This window comes from Acomys russatus, chromosome 17 (assembly GCF_903995435.1).
Source record: "Acomys russatus chromosome 17, mAcoRus1.1, whole genome shotgun sequence".
Classification (NCBI taxonomy): domain Eukaryota; kingdom Metazoa; phylum Chordata; class Mammalia; order Rodentia; family Muridae; genus Acomys; species Acomys russatus.
Genome location: NC_067153.1, coordinates 51,351,748 through 51,379,159, shown reverse-complemented (window position 1 = coordinate 51,379,159; position 27,412 = coordinate 51,351,748). Strand labels below are relative to the sequence as shown.

Sequence of the window (27,412 nt, the reverse complement as noted above, 5' to 3'; positions counted from 1 at the left end):
ATCTGTGTTTTAAATTGCGTGATGGAAAAATGAACTCAGGTCCTCATAGTTGCATGGCAAATGCTTTACTTTCCAAGCCATCTTCCCAGGTGTACTGGCTGGTTTTGTGTGTCGATTTGACACAAGTCATCAGAGAGGAGAGAGCCTCAGTTGAGGAAATGCTTCCATGAGATCCAGCTGTAAGGCATTTTCTCAATTAGTGATCAATGGGGGAGGGCTCAGCCCATGGTGGGTTCTATCAGAAAGCAGGCTGAGCAAGCCGTGGGAAGCAAGCCAGGAAGCAACATCCCTCTATAGTCTCTGCGTCAGATCCTGCCTTCAGGTTCCAGCCTTGCTTGAGTTCCTGTCCTGACTTCCTCCAATGATGGACTATGATCTAGAAGTATAAGCCTTTACTCCAGAACTTGCTTTTAGGTGTTTCTTTGTAGCAATAAAACTCTAATTAAGACACCAGCCCTCTTTTTAAAAAAAATTTCAAATGAAATAAAGTCATAAACTAAAACAGCAAGTTTTCAAACCAAATACATTTGGCCAGGCATGATGGTACACATCTTTAATCTCAGCACTTGGCAAGCATAGGCAGGCAGATTTCTGAGTTCAAGGCCAGCCTGATCTACAAAGTGAGTTCCAGGACAGCCAGGATTACAGACAAAATTTGTCTCGAAAACCCACCACCACCACCACCACCACCACCACCACCACAACCCTAAAAACAAAAAACAAAAACAAAATAAAAAACCCAAACAAAAACAACAATAAAAAACCACAAATGAGATGTTGAGGGGATGGTCTTGTGCACTGTGTATTCAGATGCTGATTTCTGTGCCCAAAGTTCTGGTTGCAGTCTGGACGTGGGCACTGTCATTATTAGTGAAGAATCTCCTGTCTCCACGTTGTGTAAAAATTGTTCTCCAGCACGTCTGGTTGGTTAATAAAGAGCTGAACGACCTACAGCTGGGCAGGAGAGTTGAAGCAGGACTTGCAATCCCAGGAGGAAGGTCTCAGGTGAAGGAGGAGGTCACCATGAGTGACTGACAGGAGGAGGTTACCGGGGTGGGGGTGGGATGGGGGGTGGGGGTCGCCATGAGAACAAAGAAGGAGCAGGAGCAGCCAGGGTGAAACTAAGTGTCAGGTAACACAGTACTTGGCTGCGAAGGAGCCTAGCCAGCATGTGTAATGGTAGCTTTGGTTTCTTTAAAAACTCAATTACATTATGTAAACATGTTTTTGTTTTAATCCCAAGTGTAGGGTTTTAGTTTGGGCTTTAGTTTGCCTGCACTGATAATTGCCTCGTGCAGGGCGTGGTCTTTGCCAGCTGTTAATGGCCTGCCTCATGCTAAAGAGGAGAGAGGAGGGGCAGGGCAAAGAGAGAGAGAGAGAGAAAGACAGACAGACAGACACAGAAAGAGACAGAGAGACAGAGACAGAAGGTGGTGGCTTGGAGGGGAGAAAAGGCTCCAAAGCTCGCTCGGAGGACTGAGTCTGTTCAATCATCCCTAAACAGCCAAGAGAAGAGGTTAACACCCCCTTTCTCCACTAACCTTTCTCTCATACCTAGTGTTGGGGGTGTCAGAAGGGAATAGAGTAGAGAAGGGAGGTAGAGGCAGTAAATACCCCAAATAAAATAGTTTTAAAATTAGCATCAACAATAGAGGGGATAGAATAGATGAGTATCTGTCCAGCTATGGTGCTTGATGGTTATTAAGAAATATAATAGGTCTCTGTGTTATTATTTGGGAGCTAAGGTGGATGTAGAAAAGCCCATATACTTATAATTTTACACACACGTACTAAGAAATGATGGTAGAAAAATGTCTTTGCTTCCCATAATAAAACCATTATTTTTCTTTTCTTTTTTTAATTTGTTTTCGAAACAGGGTTTGCCTGTGTAGCCTTGGCCATCTTAGACTCACTTTGTAGAGTAGGCTGGCCTTGAACTCACAGCAATCTGCCTGCCTCTGCCTCCCGAGTGCTCGGACTAAAGGCTTGCACCACCACACCCAGCCCAAACCATTGTTTCTTAAGAACAGAAAACTTTATTTTTTTAATATTTTTAGATATTATTATGATTATGATTATTATTATATACAGTGTTCTGCCTGCATGTACACCTTCAGGCCTTCAGATCACATTAATGTAGTTGCTGGGAATTGAACTCACGACCTCTGGAAGAGCAGTCAGTGCTCTTAAGCTCTGAGCCATCTCCCCAGATCGACCAGAAAACTTTTTAATTTATATAGTAGAAACACTTGTCATTTATAACATGTAATAGTCTTAAACCTTCCATTATAGTCTCAGCTTTGCTCGAAGCTTCAGGCATTACCCTCTGAGGGCTCCTCACAGGGAACGAACTGCTTGCTGCCACAAATGCTTAGCTTCCCAAGATGCCCTCTGAAAAGCTCAAGTCCTGCTTGTATAGACTTCATCCTTGTCTCTAGTCCACACATTCTCACGTATCCGGATGCTCCTCAAACAATTAGAAAACTGCATAACAAATACTTCCTGGGATAGGGCAAACATCCAATGTCAGACCTTGAACCTTTGTTTTTTAGACTTCTTTGCAGCCTCATAACTCAAACAAGTGGCTTTCTGCCTTCTTTAAGGAAGCAGTATACTACTCTTTGTCTGCTTGCTCCCCTGGTATTTTTGTGAAGGAAATTTCAGTAAAGGTCACAGATCTACTTATGCTAAGGGGCAATGCAGAGCACAAGGGAATGCTGAGGGGATGACTGTGGCACTTCCAGCTAAGAGCTAAGCTAAAGGACCTCTGACTCCACAGTTGTGCGTGTGCCTTGTGCTGAGTTCAGAAGGGCAGGCCCTTTCTGAGAGTCAGTGCTTAGTTAAGTCTTCCCAGAGACTCTGATTTTCTATGTTTCTCCACCTACCACCAGTGCTGGGACTCTATATGTAAGTCAGTGTGGAAAGCTTCCTGGCCCTGACACAGTAGAAGGCTGGCTTCAATCTCCCATTCCCACCCTGAACACCAGGTGATGCGTGAAGGTGACTCTCTCTTGTCATCCTGAAATTCCTAGTTGCCTTTGGTAGAAACCTGACAGGCAATCTGAATCCCAAGACTCACCCTGGCTGTGAATGGAGCTGTACTGGTGAGTAACACCCCACAGCCTTCAGATGTTCTCCTACCTCTGCAAGAAGTGGCTGGAAAGTCAGGATGTCAATTTTCTGTTCCACACACTTTTTTAGTCTATCTGGTATTGGATACTGTGGAAGAAAACTTGGAAGTTGTCGCCTCGAGTTCCTTAAAAGAAACAAAGTTAAATCAAAGCAATTATACTGTATGTGTATAAGCATCTGTATGTGTCCATAGGTGTGTGTGTGTGCACACGTGTGTGTGGTATGCATATACACGCGTGGAGACCAGAGGTGTTGTATCTCAGGTGCCGCAACCTTTTTTTTTTTTTTTTTTTTTAAGCAGTCTCTCTGGCTTAGGGATTTCTGAATAGGCCAGGCTGGCTGGCCCACAAATCCCAGGACCTGCCTGTCTCTCCCTCCCCAGTGGTGGGATTACAACATGATGCACCATTGTGACTTGCCTGATTATATGGGTTCTGGAGACTGAACTCAGTTTTCACGGTGCATCTTAAGTACTTACTGAACACAAAGTAATTCTTTTTAAAAAAGATTTATTATTTATTAAGTATATAGTGTTTTCCCTGAATGTACGCCTGCATGCCAGAAGAGGGGACCAGATCCCATTATAGATGGCTGTGAGCCACTATGTGGTTGCTGGGAATTGAACACAGGACCTTTGGAAGAGCAGGCAGTGCTCTTAACCTCTGAGCCATATCTCCAGCCCCTCAAAGTAATTCTTTTTTTTTTTTTTTTATTAATTTAGTCTTGTTACATCTCAATGGTTACCCCATCCCTTTTATCCTCCCATTCTTCCCTCCCTCCCATTTTCCCCTTATTCCCCTCCCCTATGACTGTTCCTGAGGGGGACTTCCTCCCCCTGTATATGCTCATAGGGTATCAAGTCTCTTCTTGGTAACCTGCTGTCCTTCCTCTGAGTGCCACCAGGTCTCCCCCTCCAGGGGACATGGTCAAATGTGAGGCACCAGAGTACGTGAGAAAGTCATATCCCACTCTCCACTCAAGTGTGGAGAATGTTCTGACCATTGGCTAGATCTGGGGAGGGGTTTAAAGTTTACCGCCTGTATTGTCCTTGGCTGGTACCTTAGTTTGAGCGGGACCCCTGGGTCAAAGTAATTCTTAATCTAGACATCTGATATGCTTATGAGTATCTCGTATCTGTAATGTATGGGTCCAGAAATGTTTCAGATTTTCTGTGTTTTTTTCCAGTCCTGAGACTGAACCCAGGGACTCATGCTTGCTAGACACTCTATCACTGAGCTATACTGCTAGCCCATATTTCTTCCTCACTCTGGAATATTTATATAGATTTTACAGCCGCAGGTTTTCGAGATGCAACAGGATCGGAAGTTTGTCAGTCATGTCAACAGAAGTTTTTAGACTTCAGGTTTTAGGTTAGAGATGCTCATATGAGACATTTCTCTTCAGATAGCCTGCCCTGTCTCACAAAGGCTAGAGCTCTTTTGTTCACAGAAACACCTGACGTGAGAACCAAACTAGGCCACTCTGGGTTCAGGACCCTGTCTCCACACAAGCTCTGGCTTGGCACTCTTGTCTCTGCAACAGAGCTGGACAGAGCTGTGCAAGCTGTAGGGGAACAAGACTGAAAAGTCCCAGGAGCCTGCTCAAATCAGGGAGTGTAAAGACAGTTTTAACTTCCTGAGTATCTAAACTTTTAGAACTGCACTTTTAGTGAAGGTGTGAGTACTAGAAACAACATTGCCCCATCGCCAATAAGGGCATACTTGATAAAAGCTGCCCTCGGTGGAACCTGCTTCATCTCATGTGTTGGTTCTTCACTGTGTTTCTCTGGAGAAACTTAGGTTCACACCCCCAAGCTTATGCCTCTATCTAGTTAGCTGCATTCAAATTCACAGCAACTCTGCATCCATTAAGGCAAAGAGCAGAGTAACAGGAATGACAGACAACACGGGGAGACGTGAGGAGAGATAATGAGGACAGGACAGGCATCCCATCCCCAGGTCCACTTCAGCCTCTGATGCAGTCTGTGCTGTATGGAGGGAGCAGAGGTGTACTCCCAACCTAACTTCATTGCCACTTCCTGTATAGTGGGTTCCTTTAACTCAGAACTCAGCAGGTAGTTTCACTGTGTTTCCTAGTGGAAACTTTGCAGTCAACTACAGGACTAGCCCTGCTTAACTCACACTCAGGGCTGTCTTCATCTCTGCACTTGTATGGTACTTGTAAAAATGGACATTTGGAAAGAAGGGCACCTAGTAAATGCTAATGAAGTAATGAAGCTAATGAAGGAATTGCAAACCAACTAATTGCAACAATTAATGAGATCCAGAGGGACCAAGACAGCCAACACACCTACACACAGGCAGCTCTCTGAGTTTCAGGCTAGCCAGTCACACAGTAAGACCCTGTCTCACACAACAATGCCAGGCGTGGTGGCACACGCCTTTAGTCCCAGCACTCGGGAGGCAGAGGCAAGCGGATTGATGTGGGTTTGAGGCCAGCCTGGTCTACAAAGTGAGTCCAGGACAGCCAAGGCTACACAGAGAAACCCTGTCTCAAAAAAACCAAAAACCAAACCAAACCAAAAAAAACCAAGCACAATAGAGTTCTGCTCATATACAACAATGGAATAGAAAGAAGAATTCAAAAACAACTCACACAGCTACAACCATTTCATTTTCAATGGTGTAAAAAACAGCAGAGAAATGACACAACAGCCCCCAACTAATCATGTAAATGGATATATGCAAAAGAATGCACTAGGTCTCTACCTCCAGTTCGCTAAAGTCATTTCAAACTGCATCAAAGACCCACAACTCTGAATCTGCATTTCATGATAGAATCACTGACAAGGCTCAGACTAAATAGCTCAGTAAATAGTAGCAATGCTTGGCAGAGTTATACAGAATTAAAATGCTTTTATACAGTAAAACAAAACAAACAAACAACTATAGTAAAGGGCCAGCCTGCAAAATTTCACCAATTGACAAGGAATTAAAATCTAGAATCAGCCGGGCAGAGGTGGTGTACACCTTTAATCCCAGCACTTGGGAGGCAGAGGCAGCCAGATCTCTGTGAGTTTTGAGGCCAGCCTGGTCTACAGAGCAAGTTCCAGGACAGCCAGCAGTACACAGAGAAACCTTGTCTTAAAAAAAAAAAAAAAAAAAAAAAAAAAAAGATCAACAAAAATGTCTAATAGGTGTCTGCAGATGTGGTAACATCTCACTCCTAGGCACGCATGCCCCTGAAAGCGGGCAAGAACCATCACGCTTACTGACTGCTCTGTGCCAGGAAACTGCATTGTATGTGCTCTATAGCATTTACTCCTCAAACCACATGAGGTAGAGACTATCTTACAAATGAAGTTAAGGTATAGAGAGGTCAAGAAACTTTCCCCAGGCCACACAGCTCCTTGGTCGCAGTGCTGTGAGTCAAACAGTGGTCTACAGAAGCATGGCGTCCACAGCTGCCTTCCAAACAATGGCCAACGACAGCTCAGCACTCCCATAACACTATCTGCTAGTACATTCTACTTTCAGTCTACAGTGTAGAAGAAGTCCACCATCCTTTGTCTTAGACTGTTACTGGGTTAACATCATCTGAAATCCAGAATTTTCCAGTATTAGAAAATAACAGTCGTGCCCTGATGGGCTGTGGGCAGCACCTGAACTCAAACCCTCAGTAGTGACAATGATGCAACAGTATCTCCAGTCCCCAGAACACAGCCAGTTAACACCCCCACATACATAGGTCACATTTTTGGGAGCCGAACTTGGAATAAAATACGTTTCTCAGAAGTTTTATGCTTTTTAATTGCAGACAAGAGCAGAAGGAACCTGGGGCCTAATTCGGGCAGGAATGGGTCGCCCACAAGCCTTCTATGCTCAAGTCAGAGGTCGTTACTGAATGGTACCAGATCTTCAAACAGCTTCCTGGGGCCCAAAACTAGCTACTTTGCAATGAGCCAGCAAGGCACAGATCCACTGCTGATGGTACAGTGGTAGGACATCAAAGCCAGTCCTACCCAGGAGTGGATGGCAGAAGCCAAGAGCCAATCCACTCTGGTTTCAAAATGGCCCCAAGATCTGCCAAGGAAAAGCAGAGCTGAGGGGTGCATGGGGCCTGTTTGCACAGACAGTGATGGTAGCAGACACACTCTGCCCTTACAAGTTCCATGGAAATGCATCCTTGCCTTGCCCTTGTTACGTCCTTGTGAGGTGGGGTGGGGGGGAGGAGGAGGCAATGAACAGGGATGGGGGTGGGGGAAGGCAGGGGAGGTGACATGACTGATGCCTGCCAGGACATGCCTGCCTTTCCAGAACATATAAAAAGAAAAGACAGAAAGTCACACACTTATCTCATGGTACCTTTTCTGTGTGGTCACAACAACTGTAGTCTTTGCAGACACTAACGTTTGGGAGCTTTTAGGCTTTTTCCAAGAAAATGGCTCACGCACAGCTATCAGTGCCTCCTCACGGCTGACAACATTCACTTCCAGATGTCGTCCGATGAGAAAGTTGGAAAAACATAGCAGAAGAAGTTCCTTGCAGCGGCCAGGGTTTCTTCAAAAAGAAACAGAAACGCAGCCTCAGTTATGAATAAAGCAGGTCCAATCTGATTCCCCTTTCAATATTCAAGGACATGGCAAAGCTGTAAGTAACAGACAGGCTGAAATGTTTTTCATGGAAAAGTTTACTTTATAAAACAAGAAATGTAGTATTTCCCAAGTGTGATGGGGAGTTCCAATTGCAGTGTGGTAAGATCTGTCACCAGCAGGGGGACAGGCCTCTGGGCATGCCTGTGGGTGCTATTCCTTTTGTTTTTAAATTTTATTAATTTATTCAGATTACAACTCAATTGTTATCCCATCACTTGTATCCTCCCATTCCTCCCTCCCTCCTGCTTTCACCCTATTCCCCTCCCCAAGGCCTATGACCGAGGGGGACCTCCTACCCCACTATGTGGTCATAGGCTATCAAGTTCTCATCTTGGTAGCCTGCTTATTCTTTCTTTGAGTGCCACCAGGCCTCCCCACCCCATCTTACAAAAAGCAATTTACAGATTCAATGCAATCCCTATCAAAATACCTACAAAATATTTTAAAGACATCGAAAGATCAATTCTCAACTTCATATGAAAAAACAAAAAACCCAGAATAGCAAAAATAATCCTATACAATAAAAGATCCTCTGGAGGACTTTCCATACCCGATCTCAAGCTGTATTATAGAGCGACCGTAATTAAAACAGTATGGTACTGGCACAGCAATAGGCTGGTTGATCAATGGAATCGAATCGAATACCCAGAAATGAATCCACACACATATGGTCACTTGATTTTTGACAAAGAAGCCAAATCTACTCAATGGAAAAATGCGTGCTCTTCTTAATTAGGTAAACTGAGGTAGGAAGCCTGCAGATTGTGTGCCTCCATTTCCTGAAATGGGAGTCTGAACCACATAAAAAGGAGAAGCAAGCTGAGAGCAGGCATCATTGCTCTCTGCTTTGACTGTACATGCAATGGTATTTCTGCCACAGTAAACTGTGACCTTAGACTGGAAAGCAAAATAAACCATAGCTCCCTTTAATTGCTTTCATTGGGATATTTATTTATCTAATTTACTTAATCACTTTACAGCCTGATCCCAGCCCCTTCCATCCTGCCAGTCCCACCCCCACACCCCTCCTTCCTTCTCAGAGAAGGGGAGGCCTCATTGGTGTTTTTGTTTTTTTAAATCATATCAACAGGAAAAGTATCTAATACTGAGAAGCGGGCCAATGCTGTGGTCAATCTGATTATGTGGGTCTTAGGCCTTTAGAAATTTTTGTGGCTGAAATGTGAAAGAGGTTTGTACTTAAGGCTAGGAAATCCCTAGCATGCTGGAAGTGGGTTTACCGGGTCATTCAAGTAGAATAGAAGACAAAAATGCGGAGAAAAATATGGACATTGGAGGCTCTGAGATTTCAGAGTGGAGGATCTGGGCTAGAGGTCATCTGTGTGATATTTTGGCTATGAATCTGACTTCATTCTGCCTATATTCTGAGAACTTGAATAAAATAGAATTTAAAGACAATGGACTTATTTGCTTAGCTGAGAAGTGTTCAATCAGAACAGCACATTCAGGATTTGGCCGTCTCAAGCTCCTGCTGCTGTGACTTCTCTGCCATGAGACTATACTTCCTTGCTTTGTTTTGTTTGAGAGCCCCCCCAACCCCACTACCCCCGCATGTATCACTCTGTAGAACTCACTATGTAGAACTGTCTGGCCTCAAATTCAGACACCTGCCTCTATATCCCTGAGTGCTGGGATTAAAGATGAGTGCCATCATGCCCTGCTAGATTGAAACTTCAAACTGGGAGCCAAAATAAACCCTTTATTCCTTCAATTGTTGTTGCTGTTGTTAGGGGTATTTTATCATGGCAACAAGCAAAATAACTAATACATCAAGATAAATTCAGGTGCTTAAATAGTCCAATCTATAATTCTGAAATTTAACGGAAAATATTTTCAACATCATCAAGTTCAAATAAGACTTCTCCTATGACTAAAATGGTATTGTTTTTACTTGATTGCTTTTTCCAATGGTGACTCTAACACAGGTGCTGCTGTGCATAGTAACCTCTGCTTTTATTTTTCTCATTAATTCATGGTTAAAACCCCAGCTAAGCTGCCTGCATTTTCTATGGGTGACTGAAGAACTTGTATTTGGTTAAAGGTCATCTATGATCTGATGGATTTGAAGCAAGGTAGTCAGATTTACATCTTCAAAAAGATTTAAAGGAAGCCTGGACCCAATGTCAACCCTGGTGACTGCATGCTTTTGAGAAGTCACAACTTTAGTAGGGAACATGAGGCGAGAGAACAGAAAAAGGAGTTGAGTAAGAGGCGGGGGACTGCTACCAGGTTACAACCAACCATGACAGAATGGAGGCAGGACTTCCCAGTCTGGGCTGTACCCCTTTTTTCCCCTTGACTTCTCTGTTGCCTGTAGTATCTTGAGAAGATGCCCAGAGGATGAGAAGAGGAGTATAGATGGGCTGAGATCTTAGGGACACCAGGACACAGTGAAAATGAACTCAAGATGGCTACCATGAGAAAGGCTCAAGAGCAGGGAGGGAGTTCACATCTAAATGGGTCATGAACAGTACTTTCTTTGTAAAGATGGAGTCAGGTGGTCTGCTGTGATGAGAGTGGATCCCATCGAAGGGGGACATTTTCCAGACCAATGCTTGTCTTTGTGATTTGGTTCCATCAGAGAAAGGCATGACCGTTTTACACTATAAGAATCCAGCTATCCATGAAAGAAACAAGCACATACTTGGCATCACACGTGACCATGATGGAAGTTTTCTCTCCTGGAAGTATGAGCCCCCCAGGCTCAGGCTCCTCCTTCTCTGGTGTGTTTCCTTTTTCTCTACTTTCTTCTTCACAAGCACAGCCATCTGGGGAATGACATTTACACCAACAGTTTGTGAGGAAGGTAACTTATTCCTAACAATGTTGGAAATGAATGCTCACACACACACAAAAATCAAAATTTGGAGGCAGTTAATAGAGCATGGAAGTGGGGGCGGGATGTGCCTACAAGACCAGTCAGGACTGGAGAAAGGGCTCTGGCCCCAGAAATCTCCCTAGTTGAGGAATGCTCATATCTCCTAAGCACATGCTGGTCTGTGTCAAGCTGTTTCTGCCCTCTCCTAGCTCCAACACTACAGGAGCCAAAGGACCCAAATTCAAAAAGGTTTAGGCGTAAGTGTTGCCAGGCTTAGGGCAGACTCAGTAACTCAGGACACAAGGCAGCTCAGTTCCTGGGCCTGATGGGGAAGCAGCTGCACAATCTACCTGGAGAGATTTCTGTGTGGTTCACCAGGCTGCTCTCTGGTGTCTCATCAGCGCTGTCTTCTCTGTGACGATTCAATGAATTAACATTTTCATTCTCCAGAAAAGAAACAGCAACCTCCCCTGCACAGGACTGGCCTCTGCTCTGTGCCTCAAATCTAAACTGCTGCACTTTATCCCAGCCGGCCAGTCTACAACTGACAAGGTCCTGAGAGATTTCTCCTTTATTCCTGGAAAAAAACAAGGAAAACCACATACTGCATTAGGACTTCCAAAGCTAAGACACTACAGTCAACCAAAACCACACAATTCAGTGTTGTGGAGGGCGCCTGCAAACATCTGTGCAATGTTCGGTGTGAAGGACATTTTAGGGAACATTTGTGGAGAGTGTGGGATAGTCTTGTTAAACAGACCAGCCTTAAACCTGCAGCAATTCCCTTGCAAAATGTGTGTGGGCACGTGCCTTAGTGTGTGTTTATAGAGGCTGGAAAGTAAATAAAGGTAATCAGTTTTTTGCTTCCACCTTTATGTGGGGTTGGGGGACCGAACTGAGGTTTCTGGCCTCCAACAGAAGTACCTTTACCAACTGAGACAACTCACCAACCTAAGGGGTGAAATACTTTATAGACTTTCAGAGGGAAAATAAATAGGCAATATACAATTGTTTCTACAGACCATCTTAAGTCATAGTTTAAAGCCACTTGTCCCCCTTTACCTGAAGCCCCAGGGCACACTTACTCTATCCAGATCACCATTGTTTTGCTTTCTCCTTCCTTCAATGTTCCAAAATTGGTCATTCTTGTAACTTCAACATTCCCTTTGTTTTTCAGTAAGAAGGCTCCATAGGGCTCCTGAGGGGCCTCACCAGTAGTGGCATCCCTGAAGAAAACACCAAACAGTGTCAAGGTGCTGAGGCCTCCCTGCAGCACTGTTGCCTCTTCTCATCTTCCTCCCACCACCCTGCAGGACTGACTGCCTAATAACATGACAAAGAGGTCAGTCAGGGAGCCTTCAAGTCCCACAGTTTCTCAAGCCATGTCACAAAGATTAAAGGAGCCAAATAGGTGGCATCTGACCTACTCCCTCAGGGGTTTCACTGCTCAGATTTCTGTTCTCCATTGCCTCCCAGACTACAAGGGATGGATGGTTGGAAGGAGGGAAGGCGGCACACATAGGCTCTTGCATTCAGAGATCTGCCCCAAACTTGTGTTTGGAATTTTTAAAGTACAGTTGACGGCTACATGACTACATTTCCTTTACAATGGACTTCATGCTTAACACTGATCCTGTAAGAATAAGATGGAAATGAAAAATGCCCACTGCTTATGTATTTCACTGTACCTTTTCTACACTTGCAATTGTCCAGATGTACAACTAACACCGTGTTACAATAGCCTCTTGCATCCTGTGGCAATAGGCTTATATACCTGCACTCTACAGCATCTGCACAATCAATCACTAAGCTGCCTGATGGATGGCACATTTTCAGAACATATATCCATTATAAGCAATAACTGACTATACAGGAAAACAACTCAATGGGAAGTTTCACTCTTCAGAAAAATAAATGTTTTCTCTCAAAAAGGAGTTCTCGGCTCCTTTACATCCACATGTTCTGTGTCCAAGCATTAAACTTAGCAGTGCCCTGGCAGCTTCCACTCCATGGTCAAGATAGAACGTCCAAGAACCCATGGTGGCTGGACATGGTGGTACAACAAGAATTGTAGTTCTCAGGAAGCTGAGACAGGAGGATTGCTAGCTATATGCAAAGGCCTTCCTGAAAAAACAAAACTAAACAGAACACCACGACGATGACGACAAGCTGTATGGCTTAGGAGAAGAATCGGGGTAGCATGTGGAATGAAGGAGGTATGCCCTTCAAGTAGCCATGGCATCCATGGACTCCAACCCACTGGTCATACGTGGGGGCACTAACCCCAACCCCACAGGGAAGAATAGCCCAGTATGAAGAGGTTAAGTCATAGGCACACAGAGCCGGGGCCATCAAGACATGAAGGTGGGGCCCCAGTCAGTAAACCAAGCTGCCTTATTCTGGACTCCATGGCTCTGCAGAGGTGGCAGAACATGCTGAGAGAAGTGAGAGCCATGTTTTGCTCCTTATGGATAAGAGAACTGGACCAAGTGGCCAAGGACAAGTGTCTTCCAGCAGGAAGAAGGAATGTCAACATCAGTCTGCCTTGCACACTCCATTATGCAACTGCTGCCCATCAGCTTATATGGGGCAGATCTGACTCATCCAGACACTGTGCTGATGTGTGGCAGGACAGGAGAAAATGCACTTTTTCACATGGAACTGGTATTTTATTGAGAAGACAGGACAGTGAATAGTGAGAGCCATCTAAGGAGCCCACCAGTGGTACTTGCTAAGAGCAACAGAAGAGAAGGAAGTCCAGTGGGCAGAGGTATGGCTGCCATACACAGTACAGACTGAGGGCCATACCGCCTACATGGCTGTATGTGCAGTGCATGTGGGCCAGGTGCTCAAGGCGGTCAGAGGAGGACATCAGACTTCCTGGGACTGGAGTTACAGCTACGTGTCATCTGCAATGAGGGGGCTGAGAACTGAAGCTGGGTATTCTGTAAAAACAAGTGCTCTTAATTACTGAGCCAACTCTCCCCATGTATATGGACAACAGATACAAAAGAAAACACAAATGATGTTGGACATGCTGGTGCACACTTTTAGCCCCAGAAGCTGAGAAGCAAAGGCAAGCAGATCTTTCTGAGTTCAATGCCAGCTTGATCTATATAGGAAGTTCCAGGTCAAACAGGGCTATATAGTGAGACACTGTCTAAATAAACAAACAAAAAGACAAGAAAAACTTCATCTAAAAGTTGGGCTAGAGATGTAGCTCAGTAGGTAGAGTGCTGACTTAGCATGCACAAAGATCTGGGTTCAATCCTTAGCACCACACAAACAAGGCAGGATGGTGTATGCCCCGACTCCAGGTTTTATGAGAAAAAGGCAAGACTATCAAAATTCAAGGACATCAAGTTTAAGGCTGCCTTAAGATGAGACTCCATCAAATAAACATAGGAGAGAATAGAAAAAGACTGAACAAAATTATGAGAATCACTACGATAAGAATATCATTTGTCTCCTAGAAAACTCATGCTGAAATTTATTTAATCTCTACTCTGACAAGGTTGGATGCTATCCTTTCCCAAGTAAAACAAAGCAACAAAGAGGTGGGACCAGTCAGCCCTTTTGAGGGCTGAGTAGGACCCTGCCCTGGTGAATAAATTAAACCCGTATGTCCAGAAGAGAAATGGTTATCTCAATGGGTCTGCTATCTATGTGGATAACATGTGCTGCTCTGTGCTACCTCACGATTCTGCTGGCCAGAAGGCCAATTCTAGATCTGTAGGTAGAGCAGTGGCAGAGCAGATTTTCCCCAGCATGCACAAGGCCCTGGCAACAAGCCCTAGTACTGGGATGAGAGCCATCATTAGATATAGCCCTTAACCGTGGACCCCAGCAGTGAGCCAAAAGATGCCTCTCTCTCTTGTACCTTACCTACACTATGGTATTGTGTTATCAGCAAGAGAAAGTGAATGGAGACCACCACTGCCAAAAAAGTAAGGTTAAGGAACTTTTGGGGCCAAGTGTGGTAGTGTCATACCTGAAGGGAGGTGGTGGGAGGCGGATCTCTGGGTTTGAGGCCAGCCTGGTTTACGCATCCAGAGCTATAGATTCTAGCTAGTTTGTTTCTATAAAACAAAAATAGAACCCTTGGAGTTCTACTTTCACTCAACTACAAAGACAGAAGTGTCTTCTTGACCAGTAAATGCACGGCCTGGAATGTTCTGAGAAATGGGGTGTCAGGTGATTCCATCCTTATGCTAGTATCACAGTATACTTGCAAAGACCTAGTCAGGCCACAGTGGCTCTACACGATACAATCTTTGAGGAAAAACTTAAACCCATCTTTTCCTTATTCATTCATATCTCTCTCTCTCTCTCTCTCTCTCTCTCTCTCTCTCTCGTGTGTGTGTGTGTGTGTGTGTGTGTGTGTGTGTGTGTGTGTGTGTGGTGTGTACATGCTTGAGCTCACTGGAAGTCAGAGGACAGCTTGTGGTAGTCAGTTCTTTCTTACTTCAACAGATCTAGTGACTGAACTCAGGCTGTTAGCCTTGGCAATAAGCACTTTTAACTGCTGAGCCATCTTGTCAGCCTGGTGATATGATCATATGGACCAGCATCATATATACAACCCAAGAATGACTGAAATGTTAGACAGCACTTGACTACAGCTTCTCAAAGTATACTTAAAATTGGCCCTTTTATTTCCAAAGAAGAACCGTTTGGGTACCACCTCTTCACAGGGGTCATGCACAGCGCTCTCCAGATGTAGCATGACTGGCTGCTCTCCACCACCACAGCGTTGACAATGTCGTGTCTCCTCGGTATGTACCCTTCTGGAAGCTTCAGGGAGTCCAGGCTGAAGAAGATGCTGTCCTCGATCACCCCATTCCTCCCACACAAGCTGGAAATGCAGACCTGCAAGTGCACAGCTGCATATCGCTTCAAAGTGTCTATGGACAAGGGGCACAGTCCTCAACCCTTGCCTTTCTGAGTCTCACTAATCCAGTCTGGCCCTGGAAAGCTAGTAAGGTCCAGTACAACATGGACACACAGAAGCCTGGGAGTGTTCGGGCTGAATAAGAGGTTGATGGTGTTAGCTGACGTTTTTCCCCACTGTGGGATTTTTCTGGACAAACATTTTGAGTTAATTCCTCTCCAGAAAGCCAATCTACCTGAGCTCAGATAAGAGAAAGCATATTCCCTTCTGTTTCCAGAGAAAATTCATAAAATTCCATTTGGTAGGAAAGGTGTAATTATTCTGGCTCCTTGGGGCCACTTCAAAAGACCCAGAGACAGGCGGCTGGGGGGGATATCCTGGGGGTGTCCTTTTACAATTGAGAGGTTTAAAAATGGAGAGTCCTGAATGACAGCTGGCTTGCTCCCTTGCCCCTTTTTTCTGTCCTCTCAACACCAAGCCTGTTCTCAGAAGCATTTGTTTGGTCAGTTCCGCTCTAACCCTCAGCCTCATGCACCCACCTGACGGCAGTGCCAACTCAGTGCTTCTGCACTCCACGTCCTTCCCTAAATCACCTGCTGACTAGGAAGCTCAAGGGCCTCAGTTTGTCAGGCATATGCTCTGTCCTAGAGCACCTTTAACACACCCAGGGACCACTGTAAGCCAGACCACAGTGATGCAGGAGCGATGTTGCCTCTACTTCTTTTTAAAAACTTATTTACTTTTGTGTACGGGGGCTTTGCCTGAATGTCTTGGCACTATGTGCATACAAGGCCCTTGGACACCAGAAGAGGTATTGGATCACCTAGAATTGGATTTACAGACAGTTGTAAGGCACCATGTGGGCGCTAGGAATCAAACCTAGGTCCTCCAGAAGAACAACCAGCATTCTTCTTCACTGAGCCATCACTCCAGCCCCACCTCCCTTGATGAAATGCAGGAGCCACTCATCAGCGCATTACCTTATCCACACGCTTGTACCTCAGTGGCTTCACTGAGATCGCCTCGCTGCTCCATGTCCCAGGCCTGATCCAGTACTCAGCCTCTACCCAATCTCCCTTGCATGGGTGGAAACCTAAAATGGCCAAAGAGAAAACTTCAGTAACAGTCAAATGTGTAGTGCACTCTGGGGTTATGGCAGACTGAAGTAATCTCTGGCCCACCTTCCCTCTTCTCTGTCATGGTCCAGCTCACGTAACCACCTCACCCTGAAGCAATCCATGCTTGTTCTCACACAGCTGAGCAGAGCAGAGTTTCAGGCACTAACCGTCCTCCAGCCACTAAGTCAGTGGTGCTCGCCCTTCCTAGTGCTACGACACTTTAATACAGCTCCTCGTGCTGTGGTGATCCCAACCATAAAACTATTTCACTGCTACTTCATAACTATAATTTTGCTATTGTTGATTAATAGTAATGTAGATATCTCCTATGTGACCCCTATAGGTTGAAAACTGCTGCCCTAAGAGAAGGGAAGGAACCCAGTACGGTTACTGTCAAGTAGGGCCTGTCATCTCAGACCCCACCCCCCATTAAATCTATTTTCTATATTTTGCCATGTCAAAAAATACTTTTAACCAGGTATCATGGTGCACACCTTAAATCCCAGCACTCAGGAAGCAGAGGCAGGTATATCTCTGTGAGTTCAAGGCCAGCCTGGTCTATACAGAGAGTTCCAAGCTACATAGTGAGATCCTGTCTCAAAAAATCCAAACTAGAATAAAACCCTAGAGAACTGGGGCTGGGGAGACACCACAAACATGAGGACCTGAGTTAAAATCCCAGAATCCACATAAAACACCATGTGGTTGTGCATATGTCTAACTGCGGTGCTAGAGGAGTGGAGACAGCCAGATCCCTGCATCTCACTGGCCAGCCATGCTAGCCGAACGGCAAGTTTGGGCTGTACTGTCTCAAATAAATAAAAGGTGGGCAGCAACTGAGGAGGGCACTTGATACCTATCTAACCTATGCCCTCCACATGCACTCACATAAATAACATACATTACATTAACTTTATTTTGAAATTAGGACCAATTTTCTGAAATAATCTTTAATATAATTCTGCTTATGGCTCTGTGTGTTTATGAAAAGCAGCATCCAAAGCATTGGTGATCAAAATACTGATCAAAAGTAGTTTAATTTTGTAGGGACTGGAAGGCAGGGATAGAAGGAGAAGATGTTGGTGCAAGGTTTAACTTTTAAAAAATTTATTATTATTACTTGTTGCAGGATATTTGATCCCACTGTGAACGCAGAGATTGTAACTGGGCATGTGGGTGCATGTATGCATGTGTGCATGTGCATGCGTGTGTGTGTGCATGCGTGTGTGTGTGTGTGTAGGTTCTGCATTCTGTGGCACATGTGTGGCGGTCAGAGGACACCTATGTAGAGTCTGTTCTCTCCTCTGATCTTTACAAGAGTTCTAGGGCTCATACTTAGGTTGCCAGGGTTGCATAAAAGCACCTTTACCCACTGAGCAACCTGACCAGCCTTGGTACAGGCCTTAAAACAACAACAAACAGACCTCACAGTATCAGAGATGAGAACAACTCAAGTGACCGCTGTAATTAACAAAGAGGAATCCGAGCCAGGGTGAAGCTCCCGGGGCTGCATCTGGCACTAGACTCCTGGATCAGGTAGAGCCCCATCATCTACTGCTCACTATTGGGGTGCCATATTTTGGGATCCTACTCAGGGGCCCTTTGGCAGTGTCTTTCACATTGAATTTTCTCTCAAGAATGTTCTTTTGCTGTGGTCATTGGGCTTTATAATCATAGTAATAGAAAATTTCACATCTCTGAGCACAACTCTCACCACATGGAAGAACCTTTGCCTCCCTTTAATTTTTCTGTATTAGGAAATCTGTAAGCTCACCCTTACTCCACAGGTAAACCTTTTGTAGCACTAATGAAGTAGAATAAGCTAGAAAAGCCAATTTATTGTTTATTTAGTGATTTACTTAAGCATTACTTTTACTGCCCATTTCTAAGCAAGAGTTCAATTGCTGCTTGGAACAGAATAACCTGGAGAAATAGCTAAAACTATCAGTCAGTGCCCTTAACAACTTGCTGACTGCCACAAACACTTCAGTAAATCTTGCCCCCCCTTGTGGTTTTAGAGTATATAACTGTACCAGATGTTAAGGCCTTTCAGGAATTATCCTGGTTTGTCCACTGGTGGCATCTCTTTTCTGTCACCACCACTGGTGGCAGAGTGCTTATTCCAGAAAGATTGCCGCAACATGGTCAATAGTTGCAGTGCCAAACACCTTCTGCCGTTTCGATCTGGAGACACTCAAGGCTGCCCTGGGAATGGCTGCCAGCTGGCATGGCTGAGGGGTCTAGACAGTCACAGGCAGCCTTCTACTAGAACTCAGGCTTCCTCTGAAAAATCAGGCTCAAAATCCCAGCAGCTACCTGTTCATTTCATTGTGGGCACCAGAGGTCACCAGTCAGACTAGCATCACAAGCTTCCTGGTACCCAGGCCACAGGGCAGCTGATATGTATCTTTTGACATGCAGCCTAGTGGTGTCCAGCCCCAAAGCCACTTCCATGGTAACATTTCCAACTCCCTTCCTGTCTGAAGTGTATATAGCTTTTTGCCTGGAGGAAAAACAGATTGTCACTGTTTTAGTCTCCAATGACTAGCAGAGTGTTCACTAGACGACAGGTGTACAGTAAACATATATCAAATTAAACTTAGTGAATGATATAGCAAATTATTTCTTTAGGTGTAAAAGTAAAATTTTAGTTTGGCTAGAAAGAGAACTTGGATATATGCAAGGTGACCCAAGCCTCACTTTAACACATGTCAAGTGTCCTAGGAAGAGCCGTTTCAAGCCAGGTGCAGTGGTTCAGGCCTGTGGTCAGACCAAGCACTCAGGAGACTGAGGCAGGAAGATCACTGCAAGTTCCAGCCTGGCCTACAATGTGAAACCCTGTCTCAACACACAAAAAGAAAAGCACATTTTCCAGTGGTCCTCAATCCTGTGGGTCATGATTCCTTTGGCAAACCTCTGGCTCCCAAATTTTTTACATTTCAATTCATAATAGTAGCAAAATTACAGTTATGAAGTAGCAGTGGAAATAATTTCATGGTTGGTGGTCACTACAACATAAGGAACTGTATTAAAGGGTTGCAGCATTAGAAAGGTTGTGAACCACCGAGTTAGACCAACGCATTATTTTTATATTAGCAACTTAAGTGATCAGTCAATGTATTTGACAGACAAATGCAAAACAAGTATTTAGACGGTGACCTCCCACCATCCAAAGTCCACCCAAACTTAAGAATCCCTGTGTGAGGCCAACACCTGGTAGCCATTCCCAAACATGACTCTTTCAATAACTCAAACTTAATTCATAAAACTTACTTCAGAGACAGAAAACAATTTTAAATATGAAACAAATCTCTATCTAGCTACCTTCACATACACACTCCAGAGAGAAGTATGTGGTCTGGCTGATGTAGCCAGCACCTTCCAACATGGACGTCACACAGCCAATCAGCATTCTGGGTCTGGAGTCTGACAACCCTTTGCAGGAGGCTTTGTTTTCATCTTCCCATTTATCAGAGACAGCTTCTACCTGTAAGACAAATGAATGATCTTTACATTGTTATTAAAAGAGAATAAGAAAAACAAATTATAGACAACACCCCCATCTTGAGTTGGGAAGTTCAAGACCAGGCATGGCAGGTTCAAAGGTGAAGATTTGCTTTCTGATTCACAGAAAGTGCCTTCTGAAGGGATTTAAACCACAAGAGTCACAGAGCACTCAGGATGCAGAAGCAGGTGGTCTCTATTAGAGGCCAGCCTGATCTATGTAGTGAGTTCCAGATCAAGCAGGCCTACATAGTGATACTCTTGTCTCAAAGAAAAAAAGTATTTTTTTATTTTTTATTTGTGTATGTGTGTGTGTGTACGCATGTGTGTGTACACAGATGCGTGCACATGCACACCTGTCCATGGAAGCCAAAAGACAGTATCTGACCCACTGGAGTGGGGTAACAGGTAGTTGTAAGCCAGCTGATGTGGGTGCTGGGACCCAAACAGGGGCAACAGGGTCCTGTACAAGAGCAACTGCTGAGCCATCTCTCCAGCTCCTGAAGGTATCTATCTGTAAGGGGCTCTAAGGCTTGTCCTTAAAAGGGCAAGAGTCCCACTCAGGAGCAATCACAAGCCAACCACTCTTAAAGCCTCACCTGTACTTCTAGCACTAGGGGAGGCAGAATCTTACTGGCATATGTTTGGAGATAGGGCTGTATAGCAATCTCTTCTGAATAAATGTGAAATATTCAAGACAATGTCAGCAAATGGAATGTAACAGCTGATGATCCCGCGGACAAAGAGGGTTTAACCCAGAATGTACAAGTGGTTAAGAATTTCAACTTCAGTTAATCTATCACCTTGATAGGATGAAGAAAAGCCATGTGAATATTTCCACTGATGCATAAAAATCACTTGATTAAATTAAGACCTTCTGGGATAGGAAAGAAAGGATGGCGTCTAATAAGGCGAACGCATATGGCATATGTATAAAATACTGTATACATATTGTATAAAAATATGTTGGGGCTGTAGAGATAGCTCAGCAGTTAAGAGCACTTACTGTTCTTTCAGAGGAGCCAGGTTCAATTCTCAAGATCTACACAGCAACTAATAACCATCTCTAACTCTAGTTCCAGGGAATCTGATGCCTTCTTCCGGCCTTTTCATGCACTGCACACATGAGGTACACAGACATACGTGCAGGCAAAGCACTATACACATAAATTTTTTAAAAGCACCAAAAAATTCTAATGTCTTTACAGAAATTGTCGCTATGAAATGAACAGATGCCACAGTGATTTTATATTAAAATCTTCCAAGACAGGTAAGGTGGCTCACGTCTTTTATGCCAGCATTCAAGTGGCAGAGGCAGGTGGATCTTTGTGAAGTTAGCCTGGTGGGCACAGCAAGTTCCAGGACAGCCAGAGACACACAGAGAAACTCTGTCTCAAAAACAAAAACAAAAACCAAAAACAACCCTCCCTCCACAATATTCTAACAATACTTCACAATACAAACAACAAAGTAGGAATAAAAAGGAATCTTTTCCAGCATAGTGAAGACTATAAATTAAAAACCCATGGCTAACATCAATCCAGTGTTGAAAGATGAAAAGCTTTCCTCTGCAATCAGGAAACAGGCAAGGGGCCAGTCTCCTCACTTCCATTCAACACTGTACCGAGAGTTCTCCCCAAAACAATAGGTAAGAAAAGAACTGAAGGCATCCAAACTAGAAAAGGATTGAAATTATCTTTGTTCACAAATGGTTTGATCCTGTGTGTAAGTTCCTAAATATTTTACATTCTAAAAAAGCCCTCAAATGGCTAAAGCTAATTATTGAATCTGACAAGATATTAGACAATTTGTTTTGTTTCTGTGTGCTTGCAAAAAGAACACATACATACAAACAAAAGAAATTAAGCTTCAAAAAGAAGCTGGGCATGGTGGTACATAGCTTAATTCTGACATTGGGACAGCTATATAGTAAGATTCTATTTAAAAAAACAAAAATACTTAGCCTGGTGTGGTGGCACACACCTTTAATGCTAGCACTTGGGAGGCAGTGGCAAGTGAATCTCTGTGAGTTCAAGGCCAGCCTGGTCTACAAAGCAAGTCCAGGACAGCCAAGGCTACATAGACAAACCCTGTCTCTAAAAACCAAAAAATAAAAAAAAGAATATTTAGGAATCAACAGTCAAGGAGACAGACTGAAATGGGAAAAACTTAAGACATGTAACTATATAAAATGAAACTTGTGCCGGGTGTCGTGGCATGCGCCTTTAATCCGAGGACTCAAGAAGCAGAGGCAGAGGCACGTGGATCTCTGTGAGTTCAAGGCCAGCCTGGTCTACAAAATGAGTCTAGGACAGCCAAGACTATACAGAGAATCCCTGTCTCAAAAAACCAAAAAAACAAAACAAAAACAAACAAACAAACAAAAAATGAAACTTGTGAGAGCTGCATCAATAACTCAGTGGTTGAGAGTTCCTGCAGGGCTATCATGAGGTTCAGAATATAGACGCTAACATCCACCCAGGTAAACAAGCTCATACAATGTTAATAACTACTCACTTAAATCATTTTAGTTCATGTATCCTTTAATCTGTCAATTCTACCTCTATGAGCTTATAGTACCAAAGAACTATTTTTATATGAAAAGTGCTGAATAGAAGTTACTAATCATCTTTGCTAAGTAAATAACAGAGTAGAGCCTTTATACTTTTTTTTTTTTTTTTTTTTTTTTTTTTTTTTTTTTTTGAGACAAGGTCTCACTGTGACTATGTAGACCAGATAGGTCTGAAGTCACAGAGCTGTGCCTGTCTGTTTCCCAAGTGCTAGGATTAAAGGCCCGTGTGACTACACTTGGCTAATCCTTATAATTTTCAACAATGTTTAAAAGCACTAGAGAGTAATTTTTTCAAAAACTATTAAGGAGTATATGCCACAGCATAAATCTATAGGAAAACGTTGCTTTCTGAAATACAAATCATCATCATTTGTTTTCTTTAAAACAGAAACCACTGTAATGAATGAAAGCTCCCCTCACGGGCATACCTCATCTTGTCATCTTTGGCCAGGCCAACGACTGAGAGATTAGCTCATGGTGACAGGTGACTACTCCCTGTAAACCAAGACTTACCCTGATTGCTTTCAGTCCTTTTGACACTTTGTTTTCTTCGACAACAGCAATGACCTCCTGGCCAACATTCAGAAGCACTTTGCTGGTCACCACGTCGTTGGAGAAGTAGATCAGATCATCTATCATGCCGTAATCACTGCAATACCTTGTCACCACACCCTGCACCGTCTTCAACCTGGTGTCACCTGAGGCAAGCGAGCAAAGGGGTCATATTAATAACAAAAGATAACCCCAGGGCCAGAGGGACCGGCTCAGTGACCCCCAGAGGACACAAGTTCAGTTCTCAGCACCCATGGGGAGGGGTGGGGGTCAGTCACAACTATCTGTATGGATGTAGCTCCTGACACCTTCTTCTGGCCTCTGAAGGTACCCCACACCCACATGTGGCATTCACATCCCCCCCCCCCCTCACACACACACATACACACTCTTTAAAAAAAAAAAAAAAAAAGCAAATCCCACTACAATTAAACTCTACAGGAGAAGGGCAGAGTGTGGGCATTTCCGGGGGCGGGGGCGGGGGTGAGGGTGGGGGGCTGGGGGCAGAATTTAACTGGCGGGATTTGAGAACTAGAGAAGTTGCCACTGACTTAACGCTTGGAAGGATGATTTTGAAACAGAATCCTTGGTTGTGAGGGGTCTGAGTCATGTACCCTAGCGTGACTTTGTGGGGGGTGGGGGGTCACAGCCCCGGCCCACTTCACAGGCCCGCCAGAGGGCTTCCTGTGCTCTTACCTTCCGACAGCTCCCTCCCTGGTTGCCCGACTTCCTCCTCAGGGATGTCCTCCCTCCTCCAGAAGAAGGACACCAGCTTGGCTGCAAGGCGCAGCATGGCATCCACTCGGCTTCTACCACTGCTCCCGGCCTTCCACGCCAAAGCCCCCCCCCCCCACCGTTCACTACGCATGCGCTTATGGAACGCAGCCAATAGGGATTGCTGTGTCTGCGCCTGCGCCTGCCTTTAGAACTCAGCCAATAGGATCCTTGCATATGCCATGAGGCTAGACCGTTAGCAATGAGAAGTTGGCGGTTTGCACGTGAGGGAGCCCGAAGTTCCACGTGGAGGTAACAAGAGGCCTGACATGCGCAGTGTCCAGGTGAGAGGGCGGGGCTTCATGCCTGATGGGCGCGGCATGAAGCTGGGGCAAGCTTATCTGTTCAATTCAGTGCACTTAAGTAAAAAGACAAAGAATTTCACCACCGAGCATGATCTTAAGAGTGGTTTTATAGAAACTCTTTCATCAGGTCAAGGATGTCCCCTATTCCAGTTTTCCTGAGTTTCACTTTTTTGGAGGGGAAAAGGGGGGAGAGAAAGCGCATTATATACCTAGGCTGGCTAAGAACTCGTAATGTAGCCAAGGATCCACCTGCTTTGATCTCCCAAGTCCAGAGGTTACAGGCCTGTGCTACCACACTGTTTTATGTTTGCTAGGGGTCCACAGCCTGACATGCTTAGCAAGTATTCCTTCAACAGAGCTGTGTCCTAAGACTGTGGAGTTTGTTTTGTTTATTTCTTGATTTTGTTGTAAGTAAACATTTTGTTTGTTGTTGTTTGGTTGGTTGGTTTTGGTTTTTCGAGACTGGGTTTCTCTGTGTAGCCTTGGCTGTCCTGGACTCACTTTGTAGACCAGGCTGGCCTCGAACTCACAGCGATCCACCTGCCTCTGCCTCCTAAGTGCTGGGATTAAAGGTGTGCAGCACCACCGCTCGGTTGTAAGTAAACATTTGAACTACAGATTTTTTCTTTAAATTTTGGTTAAGTTGCATCCTACAAAAATTGAATTGCACTTTCATTTTTGTCCTGTGGTTTTTCTTGACCCACACAAAAGTTTTTATTTTGCTGTCGTCCCCTACCCCCCGGCCCCCAGCAGGCATCTTGTCAGTATATGACTAGAGAGTTTCTGCTACTGATGTAATTTAATTGGTCTTAGTGAAATGTGGATGAGTTTTGTTTTTAAAACTTGTAAGGCCCTGGTGAATGACTCCTGTAATTCCAGTACTTGGGAGGAAGAGACAGGCCGATCTCTGGGAATTTCAGCCCAGTATGGTCTACGCAGTCAGTTCTAGGCCATCCAGGGCTATGTAGTGAGATCTTGTCTCAAAAGCAAAACAAAGTGCAACCTTATCAAGAGTTTCTCCACAACACTAGTCTCCTGAATCTTTTTTTTTTAAGATTTATTTATTTATTATTATGTATACAGAGTTCTGCCTGCGTGTACACCTGCAGGCCAGAAGAGGGTATCAGATCACATTATAGATGGTTGTGAGCCACCATGTGGTTGCTGGGAATCGAACTCATGACCTGGGGAAGAGCAGCCAGTGCTCTTAACCTCTGAGCCATCTCTCCAGCCCAGTCTCCTGAATCTTCGTCACTGGATGTATTTGGTTGTGTTTGCTAAGGATCTGATTTAGTTCTAAATTAGGGTGTTTTTTGTTTGGTTGGTTGGTTTGGTTTGGTACAACAGCTCAGTTACATTCTTCTTGAACTCTTACACCCTTCTTCCTTAAACATTTAGGGCCCATCATAAAGCCTTCTTGGGTGTGTCTCTCAGAATACACAGGAAAGTAAAAAAAAAAAAAAAAAAAAACCTGAGGATTTATAGGATTGGAGTCATCTTCAGAGATGAGGTCTGCGTGCCCCAGTCAGGCTTCCCACCACGGCACGTGACAGGAATCACAACTGTCTGTGGCGGCTGCCAACCTGAGCTGCTGCCCTAGTCAGCGTCCTCTACCCTCCCAAGCAGATGCCCACTGTGACTTCATATCTACAAGAAAACATGTGATGTTTGCTCCAAGACCTTCCTGCCTGACCATCTAAATAGCCCACAGTACCGGCAGCAGATAGGATGGGTTGGCTCTTCTATATATATATATCTGGAGTTTGACCCCTTCTCACCATTTGAGGTCAGAGGTCACACCTTCTCCCCATCCCCCAGCACCAGATGTCTCCTTGCCCAAGTCTGCCTCAGAATGGCCTCTGCATTCTACTTCCCCTCCCCACCCCCCAATCCTCAGCTCACCTGCCTTCAGCCATGCTCCAGGCCCTTGACACCTGCCAGGCCTCTGGATTTTCTGCCTGCCTTCTGTGCCTTTAGTTCCATCCACTGCCTTATCCATCCTCACACAGAGAAAGTCAGATGTGTTGCTGTGTGACACCATGGGACACAAAAGAACCATGGCCTGTAAATATTTAGTGGACGGAGGGAGGGAATGGTAGGTGTTTAAAGATTCTACTGTATGCATACATAATAAATAAACCTTTAAAAAAAAAAAAAAACAGGGCAGCCAAGGCTAACACAGAGAGACCCTGTCTCAAAAAACAAAACAAAACACAAAAAGATTCTACTGAAAAACAGGACTTGTTCTAGAAGTGAGTACTGCAGTAGCAATGAAGACACACGTCCAAGTCACTGTGGGTTGAGAGTGAGAGAGCTCACAGGCTGCTCTCCGTCTCTGATTCAAAGCAGCTTGTTTGCCTTTCTTAGTAGAAAACACTTTTGAAAGTCACAAAAGTGATGAAGCTTGTTCACCATTTTCCCTGAAAGAAAAACACATGTCCAGGCAGTGGTGGCCCACACCTTTGATCCTAGCATGTGGTAGGCAGAGTCAGACAGATCTTTGAGTTTGAGGCCAGCTTGGTCTACAGAGCAAGTTCCAAGACAGCTAGGGCTACACAGAGAAACCCTGTCTCAAAAAAAAAATTTTTTTTACCAAAATGAAACACTTAAAAAAAACACAGACAAACAAAAAAGACATAAAGAAAACACAGAAGAGTTTAATCCAGTTGGGCTAATTCCCATGAATTCTACTGCTCCCTTTAGTTCTCAGTAAATTGCAGGGGGCAGGGGGGTCCTCAACTCATTTTAAAGAAGCTCCATTTTTAATGTATTTTTATTTTATGTGCATGGGTGCTATGCCTGCGCGCGTGTGTAGCATGTGTTGCCTTGTACCCACAGAGGCCGGAAGGTGTTAGATCCTCTGGAACTAGAGTTATAGACAGTTGTGAGCTAGGTGCTGGGATTGTAAACAGCACCTAGGGAATTGAACCCAAGATCCTCTGCAAGAGCACCCAGTCTCTCCAGCCCTGGGTAAATTGTTCCTAATCCTTTTTGCTTGATTGAAGAGCCTAGATGATAACTGAACATCCCTGATTAGAAACCAGTGGCTGAGCCCAGGCTGCACGTGGTTTCTGCTGTTCAAATGGGGCTGTTTTGTCCAAGTGCGCTCTGGG

The 27,412-nt window shown here is 44.5% G+C and overlaps 1 protein-coding gene across 1 annotated transcript in view; it reads right to left on the bottom strand.

The window, feature by feature from the left end:
- Nucleotides 1-24,013, bottom strand: part of Mov10l1 (Mov10 like RISC complex RNA helicase 1) — a 66,530-nt gene extending 42,517 nt beyond the window's left edge. Inside the window, exons 1-10 of the mRNA XM_051159375.1 lie at nucleotides 23,917-24,013; nucleotides 23,182-23,366; nucleotides 19,917-20,079; nucleotides 16,455-16,567; nucleotides 15,268-15,452; nucleotides 11,669-11,809; nucleotides 10,934-11,160; nucleotides 10,410-10,533; nucleotides 7,458-7,652; nucleotides 3,142-3,256 (exon numbers count right to left, since the gene is read on the bottom strand). Coding sequence (XP_051015332.1) covers nucleotides 3,142-3,256; nucleotides 7,458-7,652; nucleotides 10,410-10,533; nucleotides 10,934-11,160; nucleotides 11,669-11,809; nucleotides 15,268-15,452; nucleotides 16,455-16,567; nucleotides 19,917-20,079; nucleotides 23,182-23,366; nucleotides 23,917-24,013 — 1,545 coding nt within the window. The remainder of the gene's footprint in view (nucleotides 1-3,141; nucleotides 3,257-7,457; nucleotides 7,653-10,409; nucleotides 10,534-10,933; nucleotides 11,161-11,668; nucleotides 11,810-15,267; nucleotides 15,453-16,454; nucleotides 16,568-19,916; nucleotides 20,080-23,181; nucleotides 23,367-23,916) is intronic.
- Between the last annotated feature and the right edge of the window lie 3,399 nt (nucleotides 24,014-27,412).